At 41.0% G+C, this 11,458-nt stretch overlaps 1 protein-coding gene across 4 annotated transcripts; it reads right to left on the bottom strand.

Moving 5' to 3' along the window:
- Window positions 1-2,234: 2,234 nt before the first annotated feature.
- Window positions 2,235-9,450, bottom strand: orai2 (ORAI calcium release-activated calcium modulator 2). 4 transcript variants are annotated; one of them, XM_061056419.1, is made up of 3 exons: window positions 9,297-9,450; window positions 4,794-5,026; window positions 2,235-4,232 (listed from the first exon to the last, which is right to left on the bottom strand). In XM_061056419.1, exons 2-3 carry the CDS (start codon window positions 5,019-5,021, stop codon window positions 3,666-3,668), a joined length of 795 nt encoding a protein of 264 aa, XP_060912402.1. In that variant the 5' UTR covers window positions 5,022-5,026; window positions 9,297-9,450; the 3' UTR covers window positions 2,235-3,665. The 4 variants fall into 4 exon arrangements, with proteins under 4 accessions (XP_060912402.1, XP_060912401.1, XP_060912404.1 ...); XM_061056418.1 differs by lacking the exon at window positions 9,297-9,450 and adding an exon at window positions 8,523-8,680; XM_061056421.1 differs by lacking the exon at window positions 9,297-9,450 and adding an exon at window positions 8,281-8,301.
- Window positions 9,451-11,458: the final 2,008 nt, after the last annotated feature.

Genomic DNA, 11,458 nt, shown 5'->3' with positions numbered 1-11,458 from the left:
ATCTCTGGAGAGACCTGAAAATGGCTGTCCACCAACGTTCATCATCCAACCTGACAGAACTGGAGAGGATCTGCAAGGAAGAATGGCAGAGGATCCCCAAATCCAGGTGTGAAAAACTTGTTGCATCATTCCCAAGAAGACTCATGGCTGTACTAGCTCAAAAGGATGCTTCTACTCAATACTGAGCAAAGGGTTTGAATACTTATGACCATGTGATATTTCAGTTTTTCTTTTTTAATAAATTTGCAAAAATTTCTACATTTGTTTTTTTTCTGTCAAGATGGGGTGCTGAGTGTACATTAATGAGAAATAAAATGAACTTTTTTGATTTTAGCAAATGGCTGCAATGAAACAAAGAGTGAAAAATGTAAAGGGGTCTGAATACTTTCCGTACCCACTGTATGAGAGGAGTTCGGTGTTTACATGATTGTGACCTGAAGTCCTGCTGACACACAGAAACCACATCCTCAGGTTTGTTTGTTCAGGGGAAATACTGATACAGCACACACACACACACACACTGGACTAAAATATAGTTTCATGCTGCCAAACAGATGATATTTGATTTAAATAGTGTTTAATATATTTCATTAGGGCCCGACTGACATGGGATTTTTGGGGCCGATACAGATTTAAGGGAGAGAAAAAAATCAGATTTAAATCAATATTCAGTATCAACTTATATCTATCTTCAATCTTTATGGATAGGTAGATATATGGATATAGATATACACACATTTTGTTGTGTTGATCCTTCAAATTTTCAATTGACAAAAATAATTATAATGAAGGAAAGATTGTTTTAACAACATTAACAATGTGTCAATTGTGAGTGCCATGTCATTGGTGAAAACGAGCACATTTTAGTGGACATGCTTTATCAGGCACAGTTGCTCCGTAAGAATCCCGTGGCAGCCCGTCTGATGGCTCCTGGATTCAGCGATGTACAAGACTTATTAACTGACCAATAAGCCTGTGTTTCCTCTATACACGCCCCCAAAATAAATGAAAAGAAAGAAACACTGGAACATCTTTTATCCCAGGCTCGAGTTACCAGAACTGAACTCAAAGAAGCACAAGACACAATGAGAACTTAAGATTTTATTTTATTTTGAAAGTCCGTTTCAGGTTGTGTGTTTTTATCTTCCAAAAACAAACATCTCCATGACCTCTGCAGGATTTCTATTAAGAAGCAACGCGTCCATAAACACGAGACAAAGCAAGACATTCTCTGATAAAAGAAGCTCAGCACTCACCCAGCGCACGAACAACTACACTACAAGTGCACTTTAGTCTCTTCAAAAGAGGCAGAAACAAACATGTCAGTAACACTTTGGTCAGTTTATCGTTTTTGGAATGTGAAAACAGGTTGGTACACTTTTTGTTTTTGTTTTTTAAAACACAGTAACAAAACTACCAACACAGTGTGTGTGTAACTCTTTGAGGACTCACTGAGAGGTGTCCAGTATATTAAATATATAAACTTACAAGGTCATGCTGATTACAACATGCACTGCTCTCATTTCATCCTCTTCAGCATGTCTACACTTTGTCATGCTTAAACTTCCTCCTCTGTAAACGCAGCAGCTCGTGTAACGACCTCCAGCAAAACAGCAGTTTAGAAAAAAGCAACGATTCTGTAAGGCAGAGCTATATTTGGACAGTTAACACATTCATATTGAGGAACTCAGAGCAGCAGAATCGACGAGTTTGACACCTTTTCACAAATGGTCTCTGTGGTCTTCTGTAAAAGAGAATAAATATCTGAAGGAGGAAAAATGAGTCTGAGGCTCGTGTGAGAGTTTGGATGTCAAACACAGAAACATAAATCTCCCCACACTTTTGACAAGAACGTCACATTATTAAGACTGAACGAGGTGAGAAAAAAAACAACAACATTTCTCTCGCAGTGTGAAGCATGACTCGGCTCACGCAGTTAAAACAACAAGCCTGACCGAGGAGCGTTCACCACATCGCCCGCACACGGCGTGGTTTAGTTTGGATTGGATGACGAGGTAAATCCTAATCTTTTCAAATCTCTCATTGAATGAATCTAATGTTCGGCGTTTGTAAGGGAATAGATTTATAAAGAACATAAAGTCAAAGTTTGAGCTGTGTAATCAGATTAGTTTGGACTGAGAAGGCAGAACATAACCACATGCTGTGGTGGTCGTGTCGAATCACAGTTTAAGGTGCAAACATTTGGCACATGGTATTTTATTGGCGCCAAAATAAGGAAGCTCCTGATTCCAAACTTTTGAATCAGGTTTGACGCACCACTCAAACGCTCTCTGACTGAAAACAGAAAGCAGCTTAAAGAGAAACGTCGAGTCAAGTCACTTTTGGCATCAAAACGATTTGAGCACATGTTTGTGTTTGAAAGTGACGGCAGCTCTTTGTCAGAGAAAAAGATTCAATAAGAGATTTGTTTGACGGGGATTGAGCTCTGAAGCTATTCTGCAAAACCAGATCCAAAACCGACCGTTGTCACCGAAGCCCCACAGAGGAAACAAGACATGGCACACATAACAGATTAGTAAGGGATGCACCAACCTCATACTGACATATGTCATAAACCAACACAAACATCTGGATTTGGTGTTGGTGACACTGGGGCTCATCTGATTAAAAATATACTCCTCTGTGTCGAGCAGCTGTCTCCACACACTCTTCTAATACAGAGCGCACCAGAAGTGAAAATCTGGGTCAACACCGGAGATGAAGACAACAATTTAGCCAATACCGATGTTTTCTTTTGTGACTTCTTCCTAATTCTCAGTGTCTACATTTCAAATACATCCAATCACATAGCTCATTTGAAAAAAAAAAACATTCTTCAAATGTCACTGGAACATGCTTGGCAAACTGCCTGTGGCTGATCTTTGACCGAGACGGTGGAAGACTCCCACACTGTGATTCCATGAAAGAAAAAAAATGGCACTTGGTCCGACAGGTGACTTCACCAGCTCAAAAAAATAAAAGAGAAGACTTTCCCTGGATCAGCAGTCAGGTATACCAGCATTAAACTGATGCATCAGCACTGATACGTAGTGGCTGCTGACATTGATGTGTGCCACATTATTTGCCGATGTCTGTCAAAGAGCTAATCGGTCAATTGAGACATCAGTGTATCCCTTGTTATTAGCTGTTTAAAAGGGATTTTAGAATTGCCACAGCACAGGGCCGTATGACTACTTGTAGTATCTGCAGAGCCCTCTGTTGTGAGAGATGGATGAGCATTGCAATCTGTAACAAACCCTGCAGAAGCATCATGTAAAAGTCAGAATTGGATCATAGAGATTGAAGGTCTGGTGTCAGGTTGGTACTCTGGGACTCTGTCAGGCTGATATTCAAACCCAGCTGTCAGTAGTCAGAGCGGTGCATCCCTACACTTTAGCCCTTTTACTGTAAACGTTTTTTAACATTCTCTTTGACAACACACATTACAGAGCTAAAAGAACAGACAAGGCCACCACATGAACATTTAAACATCACCTTAAGAATAAGTTAGCAGTCTGACATGTACTGGCTGTCTGTGCTGCCGAGTGGAGAGCTCTGGAGCTCACTGTCCGATGAAGGCTTTAACCAAGACGGGAACAAAAAAAGAGATGGGGGAGGATAAATACGGGACGTAAAGGGAAGTCCTTAAAGCTGCCGTCCTGTTTTCACACAGTCTGAAGACCTCTCTCGTGGCCGTCTAGCTGCACTTTAATCTTGTGCAGTTCCTCGATCTCCTGGTGGTGGCGCTCTGTCTTGTGGCGCACCAGAGAGCGATAGAAGTGAATGGTGAACACCACGAAAATCACCCCCACCGGCACCATGATGATGGTGGAGGCCAGCGCCGCCGCCCGCCCGCTGTCCTGCGCCACAGGCGGAGCTGCGGTCCCTGTGGAGCCGCACGTCGTTCCCTTTTTGGTCTCACAGGAGTCCACGGGCAGGAACTTGATCCAGCAGAGGAGCACCACCTCGGCTAGGAACAGCAGGATGCCCAGCGCCGTGGAGAAGCCCCACGCCAGCTCGATGTAGCAGTGCATGCGCTCGTGCGGCGACTCGCTGACCGAGTTGAGGTTGTGGATGTTGCTGACGGCCTCCACGTTCGGGAGGATGCAGGTGCTGATGAGCAGAGCGAAGAGGTGCACCGCCACCAGCACGGTCGTGCACACGCTGAAGGCGATGAGGAGCACAGGAGGATAACTGTACTGCATCTCCAGCTGCACCTCCACCATGGCCACCTACGACACAGACACATGATTAACTACACACTTGTTTTCAATCGTTCCATAATAATAATGTTAATGATAATAATGACAATGCTAAAAAAAATATACATAAACCCCATAACTCAAGAAAAAGTTTACCGGTAATTGAATTAATATTGATGAAAAAGTAAAAAATGTGCAATTTGTCTTTGACTATGAAACTTCAGAAAACATGCCGATTTAACGTTTGCATTTCTAAGTATTAGTCTCAGACCAAGGTACTGTGAATGTAAACAAACATTATCGTAGACTAGCTGGAGAAAAGAGCTCAAAATTCCCTTTCTTGCTCTTCTACAGGAGAGTGGAAAGTTACTTTTCAGATTTCCATTCAGTGTGTGAGGTGTTTTGTTCTCGTTTTTGAAAGCAGAAACAGGATATTTAAAACCATTTTCCTGCCACAACCAGCCATGCAGGTTAGCTGTACTCAGAAATAGAAGCTCTTGGTTATCTACTACTGTATTTCAGAGCTTCCCTGAAATAAGCAAATCATTTACTAAGTACAAAACTGTCAAAGTGGTGATCGTGATGATGTACCATTGCGAAGCCGGAGAGCAGAGCAGACGTCCTGCTGGAGGCCTTCAGCTTGGCCCGGCTCAGGTAGAGTTTCCTCCAGGACAGGGCCTGCACGGAGTGGTGGTTGGAGCTGACCAGCTCCAGGTAGCTACGTCGCACCCAGTCCCTGTAGTCCATCCCGCCATCGTGGGCTTGCTCGGAGGCCCCCGGGGCCGGGGAGCCCATTGGGACGTTAAGCTCACTGCTCATGGCACCTGGTTGGGTGTAAAGGGGAGAGAGAGATATTGTCATTTCAAGGCTGATGCAAGATTCTCCTCAATGGGACAACATGAGACGTGTGACTGCAGAAGCTGGGGATCGAACCCTCCGACCTTTAAGTTGAGAGACGACCGACTCTACCAACTGAGCCACAGCTTTCATGTAAAGGTTGCGACTTGTAACCGAAGTCTGTTACACTTCAAACACAATGCCATCAGATTAACATTAAGCCTACAGAAGTGTCAAAAAGACCACAATTACATTTCTTTACAACCAAGCATTTCATATAAGTTCAATAAAGCCACACAGCACTGTGAAGGAGAATATTCTAAGATGTGAAGGAGAATATTTACCTATCGGGTCGGTCTGTTAAACTACTTTCCACTTCAGTACACAGTAAAGAAGTTTAACAGGAAACATTGAATAACCACAGCACGTACATAAATGTATTTTACAGCTGTCAAGAAGTGTGATTGAAATCTTCACATTCACACAAGACTTTAAAAGTTGTTTGCGGGCGACAGATATAGCCTGAGCAGTTATGTCACGCGCCCCACATACAGAGGCTGTAGGTTCAAATCTGACCTCTTTCCCCTCTCTCTCTCTCTCTCTCTCTCTCCACCACATTTCCTGTCTCTCTTAAGCTGTCCTATCCAATAAAGGCAGAAAGGTCACAATAATATATCTTTAAAAAAAAATATATATATATATATATCATAGTACAGTACAATGATACAATCAAACTATATCAAAATCCTAAAACATGAAATAACTTATCAAACATTCAAAATAAATAATTGAATCATCAGCACTGCTCGGGATGTCTAACATTTGGAAATCTATCACTTATCAGTGATCTCTCTCTCCCCCTCTCTCTCTCTCTCCTCCCCCCCCCCCCCCCTCCCCACTGATTATCACCACAGCTTCATGTTTCTCTTCATCTTGAATCATAACTCTGCCCTTTTAAGGGAAACAACTCAATATTCCCACGAGGTTCAGTGAACTTTTGGGACGTGTCATCCGTCAACACAATCATGTTTAGCTCCTCCGTGAACTCACAATGAGCCCGATCAGTTCTAAACACTCATGAACGTCTCTCTCTCTCTCTCTCTCTGTCAGTGTACGTACTGTACGAGAGTGAGTGAGAGCAGTATGAGACGGAGTGAGAACAGGAAGTCACGACTCATGATAAGAAAGAGAAAGTGTGAACACAGATAAAAGGAGTTTTAGAAAGAGCAGCTACTCTCCTTTCACTGTCTGTTTTGATCTATTAAGACCATTCAAAATGTGGATTTTATTTTGATTATTTCATTTCAATAAGACACATTCATGTTATCAATGATGTGTGCGTTGAATTATCGGCACAAGCAATAAAAACTAAATCAATGTGAAAATATTTTCTGTCTGATCTGCATTTTCTACGTTTTGTCGTTAATAGTCATGAACAGGTCACGACGGGGATCTGCTGCCAATTTATCAAAGGGGGCTGATGTCTGCAAATGCATTAAGTTACAATCCTGCATACTGTTTAAAAAACTACATTTTATTTTTTTACTTTTGTAATGAAAAGGCAAAATTTACATCTAATAATTTACACCAAATGATTGTTAACTTGAGTCATTTTCAAGTAGTTGTCCATTCAACATGATATTTGAGCTCAAACATGAAGCGTTGAGAAAAGGGTTTCCACACCCTACGTGACTTCTTGATCTACATTTCTGCTTTTTTTTTTTTCTTCATCGTCAAGGCCTCAAAGTTCCAATAAACATAAATATGTATTTCTCTTGCAGAAACAACGTTATTCATGAAAACATTTAGACAGTTTTCTTTCAGTGTTGTTTGAATAACTTGAAGAAAAGACTTTCAAACTTCATCATGACAACATGGACCTGTTAAAGCCAGGTTCATACACCGGTAAACACTGTTACAAAATTGCCCGTCGGATTTGTTGCAGAAGAGTCTGACTGGTCTGATAATGATCACTGACTGGCCGGCCAGGACTCGTCACATATCAGTGGTAGACCTCTGACGCTTTTGTGGGCCATCAAGAGCAAATTCCTGCAAGTTCCAACAGTAGAGAAGCACGAAGAAGACTGAAGAGAGGCTGTGTAATTAAGTATTGCAAACAATCTGGATATTGTAATGGAATATTTGTTTACTATCGAGGACACATTTTACTCACAGCTCGCTTGAGAAATGCTACAATAAGTTCTTGTTTTGTCTTTACCCGAGGATGAAGGTTTTCTCACAAATAGCTAAATATCAAAGATACTCAGACTTGAAGTTTCCTTGACCTTACTGTTGTGCGACGTGTTGAAATGTATTTGATATTTGACTTGCGCCTGTATCTGCAATCCTTTATACAGGCATGAAGGTTTTTCTGTGAAGCAATAAAGCACATTGTGATTACTTGGAGCTTTTCCTTCAGACTGTATTGACACTCTGAAGCGTCGTTCCTTCTACTTGCAGGAAGAATTAAACTAAACAAAGACACCGATTGACTCACGATCCTTTCTTTTGCATTGTTAACAGACATGTCCAGCACACAATCTGAATATTCAACAAGGCCTCCACAAAGTGCAGCCACAGCTCCAGGATGTGACTGTGTGAATGTCTGCTCAGCTGTCACCTGTGAGAAGACTTTGACCACACACACACACACACACACACACACACACACACACACACACACACACACACACACACACACACACACACACACACACACACACACACACACACACACACACACACACACACACACACACACACACACACACACACACACACACACACAACTGGTTTACCAAGTTTGTGCAGAAACCTGTCAACTAAAAACAAACGACAGCAAGCCAGGTGTGAAGGGCATTTTATCAGGTGCACTAATGCTAATATGGGGGGGGGGGGGGGGGGGGGGGTTGACCACAGACCAGGCTGTGATACACAACGTCAAAAACAGATGTGAATTTAAATAAGCACATTTTAAAATCGTTGCATCACCAGGACTAAAAAAAAAATGCAAAAACATGTATTTGATTTAGAGAGTAAAGAGCAGAAAGTCCCAGTGGGATGTCCTCATTCTGCAGGGGGTAACACTTCTGCAGATGAGTGCACTTTTACCCCTTCGTGATGTATATTTAGAAGCTGTGGTAAGTTAGCAGGATCCGTTTACCAAGTTTAGCTAACAGAAAGCTAATCTAACACAGCGATGTGGTCACTTAAATCATCGTCTGTCAAAACCAGAACTCACGGTAAAGATTTAAACGCCAACAATGACACTTTTACTTTCGTCCTCAGTGATGGTTTGTAGGCGACTTTAAAAGTGCCAGACACACACAGAGAGAGAGAGAGAGAGAGAGAGAGAGGGAAACAATCACACAAAAGGTGAAACCTCGCCTGTTTCAGCTAGCTCACTTTACGAGCTAACCACTCTGCAACACTTCACATGAAGTTGCTCGTCTTTTTATGCACCTCCATTTACTTTTAGCTCACCTGTCTGCCGAAGTAGCCGTGTCTATTATCGGTCAAAACTCCAGCGGGGTCTTCCCTCCACTCTGCTGGACGATAATTGAGCAGTCCGGAGTGTTTTTTGCTTGAACTAGTTCCCCTCTCGTCTTCAGCTGTGATCATCAGCGGCACCGGTTCTCTCAGATAACGTTGTTGGATTTTTTTTATTTTTTATTTTTATTATTTTTTTTTACCTTTCTCCATATTTATCTAACCTGGATGAAAAGTTTCCTCCCTGTAACGTTAGATTATCGGGCATTATTATTATTAATAATTAAAAAAAAAAAATGTTTTCGGGCCGCCAGGGGCGTTTCTAGGTTTCGGAAACATCCGGGGCTTAGCCCAGAGGGAAACGGCGAATACGCGAGTAGCGCGGGAAATGTTTTGTTGTATGCTTTACCTAAATAAACAAAATACGCAGTTTATTATGGCTTTAAATAACTACCTGACTGCTGTGCTGCTTATCCCCAGACAAATAAAGTTCCATTCAAGTTATTTCAGAGTAAAATGAATACAAGTGAGACAGACCTTTACCTGTATGGATCAGACTGGGGATAGGATAGGTTAATTCACCTGAGGTGGTAAACAGTCTGGTTATGTTGTTAAACCGGAGCAGTTAGCATCGTTACTTTAGTAGGCTAACGGTGCATAGAGGTTGTATTTTCTCGGATGTGTAAACTCATATCAGATATCATGTCCATAAATAATGGTTTAACAGTTTAACAGTTGGTAGATTGCTGAATAAACAGGTCTACTCACCTCACAGGACGGAACTGCCGTTTCTCTGCTGTGACGGTAAATTTGACAGCGGTGCGTTCAGCGACACTCGGAAATTCCATGGTTGAATACGGATATTTTGTTGCTCTGTTGTCGTGCGGTAAATGAGGGGCGTTCAAGGACCGTCGGAAAGTTGAATTATTATTATTATTATTATTTTTTTAAATTATATTCGGGGCTAATTAAATAACATCCGGGGCTTTAGCCTAGTGACGCCACTGTTCGGGCCGTTTAAACCTTAAAGAGGGAAGCCGCCAAAGAAAACTTCCGGTTGGGCGTGTTGTCTTCAAAATAAAAGCACGGAGAATTCTCCCTTAAAGATATGTCTAGTTAAATGTTTTTTTTCTTTCTTTTCAAAACAACAATAATATATACTAAATTAAAGCCAATAACATGCCATATTAAAAAAAAGTCTACGTTTAGGCTAAATTCAGTCACTCTTTCTGAAGCTAAAATCACTTAAAACAGAGATCCAGCTATTGTGAAAATCTGGTGATTAAGCACAAATGAATAGAATAGAATCAGCTTTATTAGCCATGTATGCTTACACAAACACGGAAAAAAAACACTAATATATACAAGGCTAATTAAGACAATAGTGCAGTGGTGAGTAGTGCAAAAAAAAATGCTGAGATGAACATGATAATAAATATATAGTTAGATGGTTAATATATATGAGGTAGAGTTGATGATGTTTTCTATCTAACATTACTAACTTTATTTTTATTTTACAGCCACTTCCATTGTTAACTTAGGTATTAGTATGGTGTAAAAGTCATATGACTGTAACTAAAGGGAAGTTCTCCCTGACCTATCATTAAGACATTCTTTTAACAGAAGAACCATATAGTGCCTCCTTGATGGCACCGGCACATTGTCAGGGGTTCGTTCAATCATAATTTGTAGACTTTTTCCTTCTTTTTTTTTTTTTTTAAATGTGACCTGTTTTTGTTTAAAGAAGGATGCAAGTGTGGCAAGTGATGTAACCAAACGTAGACGTTTTTGTTATGTCATGCAACCCATGTGAAATGTTCAATGATGCAGGAGGAGAGGAGAGAGATTTAAAATGTAATACTGTGCCCAAAACATCCTGTGGATACCCTAAGTCATGCTCCTGTACCCATGATGGTAACAACACAGGTACACTGTTTACATTAAATAGTGAGCAATGGCTGACAACACCAGTGTGGGGTGTGGAGCAGAACTACAGAACGAAATTACTTCTACTTTTGGTACGTGATAACAACACATATATGGCACCACATTCCTCAAATGATAAAACAATAACAAGTTGAAAACAGCTGTAGATATATTATCAGCTGCCCCCTGAACTTGGTCATCACACATCAAGCGTCAGAGCAGAAACCACAGACAAAGGAAAATCAGAATGGAATCTGCCATACCACAGACTCTGACTCTGTAGTATAATTGTCTTAATCTGAGTATAATTATGTCTTTGATGTGCATTAAAGCTTGATTAATGTTAAATACTTTATTCTATAATGGACACAGAACTTGATTGTGGCACAGTTTTACTCACATAGATCAAAGAGTCTTATGTGACTTTAGGAAGATTATGTGTGCTGTGGCCAATTAAAGCCATGACAATAACAGAATTCCAGCACCAACGCTGAGACGTGGTCAGAGCACATATAGAGATGTTGACCCTGCGATGTCTCTGCTGTGCGGGCGCGGTTTAAACCGGTGCATGATTTGAAAAAATCAGTTTGTTTTACTAGAAATAGTAAAATGGGGTTATCAGTGAGTCTGTGGAAGTGACAAAGACTTTACAAATAACCCATAAGTCTTTTTCTCAATACTTAAAAAAAGGTCCAGTTAACTCTAATAACAGCCGGCTAGTCTGTACAATCAGGATTAAATTGGGCATTCGAGCGTTTTTTTTTTAGGTGCATATCGATGAATATTTGGTTCTTGAGTGCAGTGGTTCTCAACTGGTGGGTCGGGACCCAAAAGTGGGTCGCAGAGCAGTTTTCAATGGGTCACGAAGGTGTGCCTGGAAAAATAATTGTGTCAAAAAGTAAATGAAGCGCTTTTCAAATGTGTTTGTTTTGTTCTGTTTCTTTGTTCTGCCTCATGTTTTGTACCATCATAGGTGGTTTATCTTTGAATCTTAATGGCTGAAA

This window comes from Labrus mixtus, chromosome 14 (assembly GCF_963584025.1).
Source record: "Labrus mixtus chromosome 14, fLabMix1.1, whole genome shotgun sequence".
Classification (NCBI taxonomy): domain Eukaryota; kingdom Metazoa; phylum Chordata; class Actinopteri; order Labriformes; family Labridae; genus Labrus; species Labrus mixtus.
The sequence above is the reverse complement of the archived record's forward strand: the minus strand, read 5'-3'. Positions and strand labels throughout refer to the sequence as shown.